This window comes from Acomys russatus, chromosome 27 (assembly GCF_903995435.1).
Source record: "Acomys russatus chromosome 27, mAcoRus1.1, whole genome shotgun sequence".
NCBI classification, from domain to species: Eukaryota; Metazoa; Chordata; class Mammalia; order Rodentia; family Muridae; genus Acomys; species Acomys russatus.
In genome coordinates, this window is record NC_067163.1 from 12,669,980 (window position 1) to 12,683,244 (window position 13,265).

At 42.2% G+C, this 13,265-nt stretch overlaps 1 protein-coding gene across 2 annotated transcripts in view; it reads left to right on the forward strand.

The window, feature by feature from the left end:
* Nucleotides 1-4,007, forward strand: part of Agpat5 (1-acylglycerol-3-phosphate O-acyltransferase 5) — a 59,492-nt gene extending 55,485 nt beyond the window's left edge. For both annotated transcript variants that reach the window (XM_051169433.1, XM_051169434.1), the window contains exons 7-8: nucleotides 165-288; nucleotides 2,585-4,007. In XM_051169433.1, the coding sequence (XP_051025390.1) occupies nucleotides 165-288; nucleotides 2,585-2,810 (350 nt within the window). In that variant the 3' untranslated portion in view covers nucleotides 2,811-4,007. The remainder of the gene's footprint in view (nucleotides 1-164; nucleotides 289-2,584) is intronic.
* Nucleotides 4,008-13,265: the final 9,258 nt, after the last annotated feature.

A 13,265-nucleotide genomic window follows, 5' to 3' on the forward strand; every position in this document is an offset into this window, starting at 1 on the left:
ATTAACAAGAGCTATGTATAATGTGGGTTTTTAACTTCAACTTAATACTGCAAATCATGTTTATAGTTTTTATTATTTTCAATTTTTGGTTTTTGTTGTAAGTTACTTTATATAACCATGAATTGTAGAGTCGTAAGACATGAACTCTTTCTCTTCTTTGTTAGAGTTCCTCTGCAAACAGTGCCCAAAACTTCATATCCACTTTGATCGTATAGACAAAAGTGAAGTCCCAGAGGAGCAAGAACACATGAAAAAATGGCTTCATGAACGTTTTGAGATAAAAGATAAGTAAGTGGTGACAGCTCCGTCATTCAGAACTGCATCAACCGAATTTCACCATAGTAACCAGTGTGGAAACAGGTGTTTTAGTCTTCGTTACTTAGGGAATACTAATCAAGCTTGCATAGATAAGACCTTACATAGTTAATATGTGACATGTTTAATGGTGAGTTACTCTTGTATAACAACAATTAAGTTTAACATTTCTACATCAGTTTGCCTGTTGGTTTCTGTTCAGTGACAACACAGTAATCTGGGCGGCTCCTTTTCTACAGTTGATGGCACAGCTAAAGTGAAACTAAAGTTTGTATTGTTTCAAGAATGCTTTTTATGAACTCAAGTTAAATCTTCCTCCATCTTTACATGCTCATGTTTTAAACTTTTATGAGTCACTGTAAAGATCTTGACAGTAGGCTGCTGTGTGATAAGATATAAAAAGAAGAGCCTTTCCTCTGCTAGCTACACAGGAAACAGTGAGGTTACAGGAATGGAGACTGAAGCACAGGCAAGCACAGCACCCAGGTGTTGGTGGGAAGGAAGGGGCAGCTGATATTTTCCTAGGGAATTGTCTCCTTTCTTGAGTTAGTAGAAATTATTGCCACTACAGCCAGTTGAAAATGAAACTTCATATTAGATTTGTGCATTGTGTTGTCATGTGTTTGTACCTCACATAATTTTTCAACCCAGCAATTCAGGATTACTTTGATGATGGGACCTATGTATGTGAAAGTGTGTTTTCAGAAAAGGACTGGGCAGTGTTTAATGCCCACCTGTTTGTACTGCAAACACTTAATGCACTCTACTTCATGAGGCTATAGCAACACTCCAGGTGCTTTTTGTCCTGTCCTGCTGCTGTGGCCTTACATGTTTACATCAGAGGGAGGATGAATGAACTGGGCTCTTTATTTCTCTTGTCTGCTTTTATAATTTCATGGGAATACGAACTTTTGGTAGTGTCTTAGTCACTGTTCTGTTGCTGTGAAGAGACACCATGACCAAAGCAACTCTTCTAAGAGAAAGCATTTACCTGGGGGCTTCTTTATGGTCTCAGAGGTTTAGTCCATTATCACCATGGTGGGGAGCATGGGGCATTCAGGCAGACATGGTGCTGGAGAAGGAACTGCATTCTGATCCACAGGCAAGAGGAAGAGAGGCGGGGAGGGAGGGAGAGAGAGACAGAGGGAGGGAGGGAGGGGAGAGAGAGAGGGGGAGGGAGACACTAGGCCTGGCGTAGGTTTTTGAAACCTCAGAGCTCCTCACACCTACCCTATATGCCCCCAACACACATACCCCATCCCCATAACACACTTCTTCCAACAAGACCACACCTTCTAATCCTTTTCAAATAGTCACCATTCTCGGTGACTAAGCATTTAAATATATGAACCTATGGGAACCATTTTTATTCAAATCACCACAGGAGGAAAACTCCATGTATGTTGTAAGAATGTCTTTTCTTTAACTTTTTGAAAGCTTTTTTTGGTGTGATTGGATCCATGGCCTAACATGTGATAGACAAGCATTCTATCACCTTAACCGTTTGCTTGTTTATTTGTTTGTTTTGTTTTGTTTTTTTGACTTCTCATGGGATGAGAGCTGTGGGAGGAAAGAGAGAAGGTGGTAGGTTCTTAGTCATATAAGTCAGGTTGCTAGAACTTTTTTTTTTTTCAAAACAGGGTTTCTCTGCATAGCCTTGGCTGTCTTGGACTCACTTTATACACCAGGCTGGCCTTGAATTCACAGCAATACGCCTGCCTCTGCCTCCCAAATACTGGGATTAAACTTCTTCTAGATGGCAGATTTAAAAGTAAAAATGAAGCTGGAGTGATGGAGTGCTCAGCAGTTAGGAGCGCTGGCTGCTCTTCCAGAGGGCTAGGTTCATATCTCAGCACCCGCATGGTGCCTTGAGATTGTCTGTAACTGCAAGTAGAGTGGATCTGACACCATCTTCTGGCCTCTGCAGGCATCAGATGCAAACACAGTATGCACATAAAAGTACGTAAGCATACCTGTATCGCTAAAACCCTCTTCAGGTGTCTTAAACTGTGTGTTTTAAGTTTAATTTCCCATGTGGTAAGGATAGAATAGAATAGAGTAGAATAGACTGCATGCTGGAAATGAGTGAGCATCCTCCGCGCCTGTCTCTGACGTCTGCTCACTCAGCCGGGTTTTCTAAGGAACTGTATGTGCTTAGCAAGGAATCAGTATATAGTAGATAGCGTTTGTTTGTTTGTTTGTTTGTTTTCAACACTAAAATGTCCAAAACTGAAAGTATCAATTCTGCTGTTTTTCATTCTGGCCATAGGTTGCTCATAGAATTCTATGACTCACCAGATCCAGAAAGAAGAAACAAATTTCCTGGGGAAAGTGTTCATTCCAGACTAAGTGTCAAGAAGACTTTGCCGTCAGTGTTAATCTTAGGGAGTTTGACTGTAGTCATGCTCATGACGGAGTCGGGACGGAGACTCTATGTGGGCACCTGGTTGTATGGAACCATCCTTAGCTGCCTGTGGTGTGTTATTAAAACGTAGGCAAGTAGCAAGCTCCAGCCATCATCTCTAACTGATGCCTACACATCACATCACATTGTTTCCTGAACTAAGTAAGAAGTTCTTTAAAGCCTTGTTGATTGGACACTGGGTAAAATAGAATTTGTGACCACAGCCATGCAGTTGATTTGGAGCAAACACACATGGCTTTTCAGGTGCTGGGGTTGCTGGATACATGGAAGCTAAATGGAGTTTATGCTATTTTTTATGTTCTTTATGAATTAATATTCACTTGTGAAGATTATTTGGATTGTATGATTTGATGTTTGTAATTCAGGTGGTTGTATTCTAACATTAGTTCATAGCATGTTACACTATTTTGGTTATCTCCCATTTTGACTACTTGGCAGCTCAAACTCTTAATACTAAAGTATTTTATATTTTGAAGCTATATAATACTGAGTTTTTGTTAATTTCTGAAAGTCAATGAAAGACACTTTGTCAATGTCTTTCACAAGTCAGTGATGTGTTGATGTTCAGAGGAGAAGGTGAGAAATATTCATGGTGAAAAAAGATCTGTCTAGTATATATTTTTATTATAGTGCCCTATTTAGCTAATTTTCTTTATATTTGCAAAATAATGAATATTTCTAATATTTATTAAAATGCTTAATTTGCATACCCCCTATTCTACAGAGAATAATGTGTAAAGTGTCAGAATGGAAGTGCAGCTCTGAGATGACTCTGCCTCATTTGGCAGAGCTGTAAGTAGCGCAGCTTCTGAGCTACTCTGTTAGTACCTCCCAGCACCTATGCTGTTAAGTGCTTCTAGACGTAAGGGTCTCTGTTATTTTCATATCAGGATGGGCATCCACTGAGTTCTGAGGTGATGGAAGTTGGCCAGCATCCTGACTCTGTCCTAGCACGTGCCTTTTGCCTGGCTCCCTTTGCTCTGTCACTGCATTTGGTCTGGGGCATGTGTGCCCATGACTGCTTGCTGCTTGTTTCAGCCTTGGCTCTCTGGCTTAGTGTCTGTCCAGTGGTGCTGTTCATTGTTGGGGCGCAGGTAGTGCTGCCCTTGCTCAGAGGGCCGTTTCTCTGACTCCTGAGGGTGAGCCTCCTTGGCTACTGCAGCAGCATTTTGCATTCATTTATGGCAAGAAACATCAGGATTGTGTAAATTTATTATTTCTCTTTACTTTTTATGGAGCCGCGCTGTGGGTACATATCACCTGTGAACAGGAGCTGCCTTCCAGGACCAAGTCCCTCTGTTTCAGTTTCCTGTGGAAGGAGGCTTTCTAAAATGTGATTTGCTGTATTTCTGTGTTATAATTTAAGCGTGATTGCCTACTATCATTTAAGGTAACATTTCTGTAAACTTCATACAGATTATTTGTCACAAAATTACTATACCAATGATCTAGTTGAAATAGACCAATTGAATCAATCAATAAATTTTTTTTAATTGAGGAAAATTTCGCCTCCTACTGTTTTTCCAAAACCAGAAAATGAGCCATTTCAAATCTTTGAAGAGTCATGTGCTGTCACTTAGCTTCTGTGTGTTAGAATGTATATTCACATGAATATGCATATTCATATACACATACACCCACAGGAAATAGCGGCCTAAAAACAAATAACAAACGTGCACCATGATACTGTGCTGAATTGTAATGTTTTTTTACTTACAAAGTAGAGATTGATTTCATATCTTTGTTAAATACATTTTTTTTCCAGTTCTTATGGAGCTTATTTTGACCAGATCAAAATAAGTACAAGTTATGAGACTGAACATGTTTGAGGGCTGGAGGGACAGCTCAGCAGTTAAGAACACATAGCACTCCTACGAAGGCTTCGGTTCCCAGCGCCCATACAGAGGCTGACAGAAGTCTGTAATTGAAGCTCCATGGAATTGGACACATCCTCTGGCCCCCTGGGTGCGCACGCACGCGCGCACACATACACATACACACACTCACATACACACATACACATACACTCACATACAGACATAAACAGACGCATACATACACACACACATTAAAACAAATCTTTAAATATCATGGATATGCTGTGCATTTAAATTTTAACAGACAGCACTATTGGAATTATGTGGATTATAACTGATTCTTTTTAAGCAGGGCAAAGTGGTCTGCATAAGATCTCTTGAGCATTAGCACTGTACTTACTCTTCTCACAAGCAGTCTAGCAAATGTGGTAGTTGGAAATAAATTGTTTCAAAATCTTTTAAAAATTAGAAGTGTCTCCTAAATGTATTAATTTTGACTTGACATAACTACTTTCTGAAAATTAATAGCCTACTTGTGAATCTTTTCACAAAATATAATTTTAAGATTTTATTTGTATTACTGTTGAATTACAACTTAGGGGCTCCAGTCATTTCTCTTTATAAGAGAACATCCATGTGCATGCCTTTATGTTTCTCGGAAAGGGTATTTGGATGAAAGCAAGAAAACAAATAAAGTCTTTCATTGTCTCTCAAGTCTGTGCTGTCTAACATTTCATAACTCAGGTATTCATCGTTTTCTAGCATATAAAAGGTTTCATGATTAGGCCTGCATTCTGAGTTTATGAAGCTGCAATAGTGGGACTATGTAAGCTAATTTACCTACTTTTGAGGATGTGTGTCCCCATGTTCACTGGTTGGCAGCTCAGTAATCTTAAGGTGACCCCAGGAAACATGTCAGCTTCACTCAGCAAGGCTGTAAATGACAGTGCCAGCCCGGCAAATTCTTAGACACTTGGTGACTTCTTTCATATTTCATTTCTATGTGTTTTTTTTCCTCACTTAGATTAGTGTCAGTTTTTCTTTATAACTTATATATACTTTGTAATATTACATGCTTCATCAATCAAATGACCTAACTAGGTTAGCTACCAAGAAAAAAACTAGAAATTAAAATCTGCCAGAATGTCGACATAAAGTAACTGCCTCCTGCTGTGTGCCAGAGCCACGCTGGAAAGGACAGAGCTGTCTCACAACACAGGAAGGTCAAGTGCAAAACACTGAGCAAGCTTTAACCTCACCAATTATTTCGGAAGTGTTAGATTGAAGACTGAATAGAAGGCTTTTCTGGCAGAGGCTGCAGACACTGGCTTGTAGAATGGTAACATATCCACAGGCAGGCTGCTTTCTCCTTTTTATTATTCAGACTACAGATTGGCTCCCTATAGTTTGCATTGTAGACAAAACACATAACATTTAAGTGCTGGTGTGAAAACCAGCTTTGATGAAACTAATATTTGGAATATTCAGATAATTTTATATTATGTACGTGAAGTGCTTGTGTAATTGACTGAATTTAAAATCTCTTATTCATACACCATGGATAGAAGCTAGGCATTGGGACACATGACTGCAATCTGGGCATTCAGGAAACCCAGGCAGGAAGAAAGCTACAAGTTAGAGATCAGCCTGCTCTACATAAGAAGTTTCAGTCTAGCTAGGACTCTGTACAGAGATCTTCTTCACCCCACCCACACAGACAAAGAAGTTATATAGAGAATCACTTTGAATTTAGTCACAACATTTTTGTTAAGATTCCATTTGATGGGCTAGAAAGATGGGTCAGCGGTTGAGAGCTGTGCTTGCTCTTTCAGAGGAGCAAGTTCAGTTCCCAGGGGCCCGGCATCCTCACATAGACACATATGCAGGCAAAACATCAACATTCATAAAATAAAAATAAATTATTTTTAAAGATTTCATTTGCTTTATTTTTTCAGTTTGTGTATGCCGAGGTAGGTCTGTTACTTTTGGCAAATGGAGTCAATGGTGGAGTTTTATAAGAGGCAGGAGGTCAATCCTCACATAATGTGCCTTATATAACATGTGCATATTATATATGTAATTTAATTGTACCTGGTTGCTACCCAAGCACAGAAGAGCTGCTGCAAATAGAACTGACCCCAGAGCAGATGCTAGGTTCAGGCCAGTGCTCCACCCAGACTAGTGTTTTGTGACTTTATATCTGAATAAATAAAAAGGAAAGGTATATTCTACAATGTTACAAATCCTCATTTGGAAAGTAAAATTGGGATGCTACTGACACAGTGCGGTTCTGGAGTGATCAAGAAGTATTTGATTGCTGCCTTTTCCTCTGTAGCTTCAGAAAAAAAATTGTGACAGTGTTGCTGGTCTCACGGGTGCTTTATGATCCAGCACAAAAGGATAATATGAACCTCAAATTTTTTAATTAAAAAAAATCTGGTGACAAAAAGTTGCGTTGTTTTATAAATGTGTTTATGTTTCGTGTGTACATGTATGTTTTATTTCTAGATGTACCTATAAAGCTACATTATTTCAGATACATATTTTGTTTGAGGCTTATTGCGTGTTCCCTGTGTACCAGGCACTGCTGAACCTCTTGTAGGCACCACTACCCTCTCTGATTCTGCAGGCAGACCATCACATGTTGGGCCCTTCTATCTCTGGTTAGCCATCCAGGCTTGGACAACTTTAAATAAACTGTGTCCCAAGTTTACCACCTGTCGGACATTGCTAAGATGTTAGCCACATGAACTAATCCAGATAAAGCAGCAGACATAGAGGAGAGAAAGCATGTAGCAGGTGTTGGCTCCGGTTCATTTCCTGTCTTCACAGATGATGTAAAGTCAGATAAAATCCAGTGACTCGGTGTAATCTAATCCTTTCCTATTTCACAAAGAGACGATGGGGTGTGGACGTGGGTAGGCCTCGCTGTGGTTCAGGTTGTACAGTTTTGTTTAGGATTCAGATCAAGAGCTGTGGAGACATGACAAGAGGAAGAGCATCTCCACTGTAAGCCTCTTGGCCTCTCAACTACTTCTGGACAGATGCTGGATCTTCAGGGCTGATGGGGTGGGCTGAGCACTCATGCTAGGGCACAGGGGAAGGGAATGGCGTCTGCAGTAATGTCGAGGTCTTCCTCCTAGCATCCGGCACTAAGGTGAACTTTAGTCTGTGCTGATGTAACCTTCAGAACATGCCTATAGGAGCTTCCCTTAATCTGTGTGGTGGGGAGTATGCTGAATTCTGCACAGAGGTCAGTGAGTCCATGGAGTGTGGGATCCTGTATGTAAAGTTGCACTCAGTTCAGCGCTGCCTGTCAGAGTGTGAGGATGAACTTGTTCACTATTTTCTGATATACTGGAACTGAGAATTGTCAGGAATGTTTATTATTAAACATTTTTTCCTTATACCTATGTTGGCTTCTGTTCTATATGCCTGCATGAGTTTCTTTCTGGACCAGGAGTCGTGATAATTTTATGGGTATCTAACATGTTTCCTTTTGTCTGAGACCTCCTTTGTTCTGTTTTCTCACCTGCACTGCCTCTGTGTTCTGTCTCCCAGCCCTGCCATGGTCTCTGCCCTTGCTGGAGTGGAAAACAACCAACAGCTAGAGTAGCAACCATACTTTCTGTGTATAATAGAAGTGAGATATAATCTGATTTACATAGAAGAACTGGGGTATCTCTGTTTCTGTCAGTGTCTCTGTCACTCTGTCTATCCTCCTTTCTCCCAGAGAAATTCATTGTAGTTTGGGTGACTGGAAGTCCTAGTCAAGGAGGCAGTTCCTGTGGTATAGTGAGGGCTTTATTGCTGAGCCATGGGAGGCCAAAGAGCAAAGGGAACCAAGCTGTCTCACGTCCCTTGATGGTGGCATTACTTCATTCACGGAGGCTCCACCCAGTGCCCACCCTTCCAAAGGCCCTTCCTTCCAACCCATGGCATTGCTGATTGCGTTTTCAGTGCTTGAATTTTGGAGAGACTGTCAGACTATGGTAAACCCACACGAGCACTGAGTTGGATATACTTAGGGGAATTCTAAAGGAACTGCTATTAAAAGTAAACAACCTTCCCAGTGAAGTTGGATTGGGGTCCAGCTATATAGAACCAAGCCCCTCCCCCTTCCTCCAGTATTAGCGGCTTGAACAGCTCATTTCTTTTCTAGAAACAACATAGAGCTGGATTCATCTCTTATCAAGGACATAAGTTTTCATCCGACTACACTGCTAACTTCAGCCTCAAAATGTAGGGAATATATATATTCCCTAGTGGCTGCCAGAGCCCCACCACCACTTCCCTGGTTAAAGTCAGTAAAGGGAACAGTAAAGGGCAGAGGGATGCCTGTTTCCTTTTAAGGCATTTCCAGAGAGCCCCTAATGTTTCTGCTTACTGCTATCAACTGCAACCAACTGCAAAGCTTCATTTAGCTGCAAGGGAAGTTGAGAAATGAAATCTTCAGCTTTGCTACCCTGAATAAAATGGAAGGTCTTAGGGATCAAAGTGTTCTGAGAATAGTAGCAGTGTTCACACCATCTTCTGAGTACAGACGCTGGAGATTACTAAATGAGTAAGGTGATTTTTACCACAGTCAAAACCAATAGAGCAGGCTGGGCATGTGACTGAGTTGGTACAGTACTTGCCTAGCATAGAGCACCCTGGCTTGATCCCCAGCACCACACAGACCTGCTGTGATAACAAACACAGTATGTGCATGCAGGAGAATCAGAAGTTTCAAGGTCATGAGTTCAAGGCCACTTTGGGGTAATTGATTCCTACTTTATTTTTTTTTGAGACAGTATCACTGAATCTGGAGTTCACTGGTAAAGCTAAACTGGCCCAAAGAAGCCCTCCCAATACTGTGGCTTTTTCTTTTCTCTTTTCTTTCTTTCTTTCTTTCTTTCTTTTTTTTAACATGATGTGCCAAGGATCTAAACTCAAGTCCTCATCCTCTCATGACATTTTACTGACTATGCTTTCTTCTAAGTCTACTCTATTGATTGTGGCAAAATTCACCATAACTATTTAAAAGTGCTCTTCAATAGCTATTTGGGTTCTCTTTTGTTTGTTTTGTGTTTTGTTTTGTTTTTTGTTTTTGTTTTTGTTTTTTAAGACTAGGTCTCTCGAGCCCTAGCTGTGCTAGAACTCACTATGTAGACTAGGTTGTTCTTAAACTCACAAGGACCTGCCTTGTGAATGCTGGATTAGAGGTGTCTGGCACCTCACCCCAGCCTATTGATTTTAATTATCTGTATTATCTGTAGGCCCGGCTAGTGATCAATCAAGACCCAGACACTTGTTATATTTTAAAATAGCCTTAGTTAACCTGGGGCAGGGCAGATATCAGTCTTCTAAACTACATCCCAGAGTGGGGCAGGCATGGGATCCCTGTCTCAATCCCATGCCATCTGCTTTCAACAACCTCTATCAAGCTGCATCCCATCCATAATCCCAAATATTTGCTAATGTTCTTCATCTGGGTTGGATTCTCCATCCACACCGGCCATGTCCTTCTCCTCCAGCTAACCCATGGTGGCCTTCCTCTTTTTACTTCAGGTCTCTCTCCTTTCTCCTTGAGGTGGTCTCTCTTTTCTTCTTCCCAGGATTCTTCTCTCCTAGCCCCACCTATCTCCTGCCCTGCCCAGGTGGGATGGCTTTTTATTAAGCAAAAGGTGGGTCACACAGCAAGCAGTAATTAGCATCAAAATACATCAGACCATCCCCCAACACCAGCCTACTTGGATTCTTAAATGGCACTTTCCAAAACCAATGAAGAGAGCTATAATGAGAATTTTCATAAAGCTGACATTTATCTAATGTGAATTGTGAGTGTGTGCCCCAAAGTCCTGAAACATCTACAAAACATAAGAGGTTTTCATTATTTTGTTCACCCTCTTTGCTTGCTTTAGTCTTACTAGCAGCGTTCAGGATAGATTTATAGTCGTTGGAGTTTAATCTCAGTGAATAGAAAAGACAGGCAAAAGTAGTAAAGCTGTAATAGAGTAGTAGAGTGTTCTGCAACCACTCCAGAGCTCTTTCCTTCCCAGTGTCTGTGGAGTGCGTGGTCTCCTAGGTGCCGAGTAACGACGTGCCAACGTTTCTTGCTTACTCTAAGGCAGATTTAGTGGACACTCACTAGGGTGCAAGAAAGTGACCTCCATTGTCTCATGAACACACAACTGAGTGTGAAAACACCCAATTTTATCTCCTCTACCAGGCACCTGGTTCAGATATCAGCAGGCACCATGAGCATGGTGCTTCAGAGGACTGAAGGATAGCTCTGGGGAAAAAGAGCTCCATAGGACTTTCTCACTGGCATTTTGTAATTTATTTTTAATTTATGTACAATGGTATTTTGTCTGCATTTGTGAGGGAGTCAGATCCTCTGGTACAGGAGTTACAGACAGTTGTGAGCTATCTGTGGGTGCTGGGAATTAAACCCTGCTCCTCTGGAAGAGCACCCAGTGCTCTTTTTGTTTTTGTTTTATCGAGACAGGGTTTCTCTGTGTAGCCTTCGCTGTTCTGGACTCACTTTGTAGACCAGGCTGGCCTCGAACTCACAGCGATCCACCTGCCTCTACCTCCCGAGTGCTGGGATTAAAGGCATGCACCCAGTGCTCTTAACCACTGAGCCATCTCTCCAGCCCCATGACTTCCTATTAATGGGTCTGTGCAAATGAGTGCAGCATCCATACAGGCCAGAAGAGGGCATCAGATCCCTTGGATCTAGAGTGACAGGCTGTGTGAACTGCCTGGAATGGATGCTGGGAACTGAACTTGGGTTCCCTGGAAGAACATGGAGTGAACTTAATCACCATCTCCCCAGCTTCACACTCTATCTCTCAGTATGTCTCCTTTGGGGGGGGGGGGGCAGCTGTGGATCAGGTATTGTGAACTAGGTTCTGGAGCTGACCTGCCAGCCAGCCAGCCAGCCAAGAGAAGCTGTCAAACATCTTCATATGTCTGCCCCAGTTTCCTAGAATCTGGAAAGGAGGAACTGATGGCATCAGTAAGTTCAGGCTCATTGTAAGGATCCACTGAAGTAGTCTGTATGATGCACTTAAGTTAGTGCCCCTCCCCTTCTAAGATGCCAGCATCAGCTGTTGGGTCCGGCAGTTCTGTCCTGTGCCAGGAAATCCTGGGGGAAATTGGGCTGCAAGATGATCACAGTTTCCAGCATTTGTTGCAACCCCGTTTCCTCACATATGCTGTAAGATTTTATTTTGTCCTTGAGCAGATAACGTTTTACTCATGCTCCTCCTGCCTGCCTTCCTTGGGAGTTGAGAATGACGGCATGCATGTACCACCATGCACCACTGCACCTAGTATTTTTGTTTTAGGTTTTCTTCTGTGCTGGTCTAATGTGGCACATGACACTGCAGACTAGGCTTTGTCAAGTGAGGTAAACTTGTCTATGCACACAAAGATCAGCCCCCAAACAGCATTTGCCCTCTCCTCCTGTGTGTTAGCATCCTCTTGTTTGGTTCTGGGTCTTCTCCCTTTCTGTTTCTAAAAACTGAAATACGGGGTATGAGACCATAAGTCCAATGCAGAGATCTGTTATGTGTCTGGATGCAGAAGCCTTGGCTCTACTGTTTTCTCCTCTTATAGGTGTCTGCCCCAGTCTCCTCACGTTCTGATTGGTGGCTGCTCATCTAGCTTGCTGTAAATGTCTCTTTCATGATCTAGTCACTAGTCACCAGTCACTAGTAATCTGGAGTTAGGAGTTAAGCCGAACTTGGCCTTAAGGTCATGGACTGTCTGAAAGTCAGGACACCTAGGGTTATGGCTGGATCCTACTATGTGTCATACAAATCACTTCCTCCTCCTCCTCCTCCTCCTCCTCCTCCCCCTCCTCCTCCTCCCCCTCCTCCCCTTCCTCCTCCTGGCGCTGGACATTTCACAGCTTAGCCACAGCATGCTATTTCCAAGGTAGTTTTTAATCTTACTTCTTTAATATGAAATTCTTAGACAATTGCTCACGTGTTGCATAAAGCAGTTATGTTTTAATTCTCTAGGCCACAGTCAAGCTATTTCACAAGGTAAGTGGTCCAATGAATAAATATTGATAAGATGTGGGAGTCATGGCTTGAACGGTCACCCGGGGACTGTTGGCCCTCAGCACTGCACAACCAGGAAACAGTGTGCAGCAAGTATGATAAAGTGGGGATATGCTTACTCCGGCTTGTGTCACAGCAAGTACCATGCCACTCTTCTTTATGTGGGGGTCCTTTCCCACCCAGTTCTTGTAGCTGTTTTGTAAGTCAATCCAGAAAGTACCAGTCATCTGCCCCAATGGCCTTTCTTTCATAGGAATAATGATTCTGTCCAAATGGTGGAAATGGCCCTGCTGTTTATTATAGACCAGATTTTCATGTTCACTTGCTGAACTTGGTTGGTACTACCATCTTGACATGATCTAGAATCGCCTAGGAGGTATGGCCTGGCCATCCCTGTTCACATCTGTGAGGGAGCCTCTGGACTAGTACGTACTGACAGGTTCATTTAAAAGCCCTATCTGGGCAGCATAGTTCCTTGGGTTGGGGTCCTTGAATGAATAAAAATGTGGAAGTGAGGTGAGCTCCAGTTCCCACATCTGCCTCCTGACTGGATGCCGTGTCCTCAGCTGTCTCGCACTCCTACCACGGCGCCATCTCCCTCTCTACACAAACTATGAACAAAATAAGCTCACCCTTAAGTTGCTTTAGTTGGGA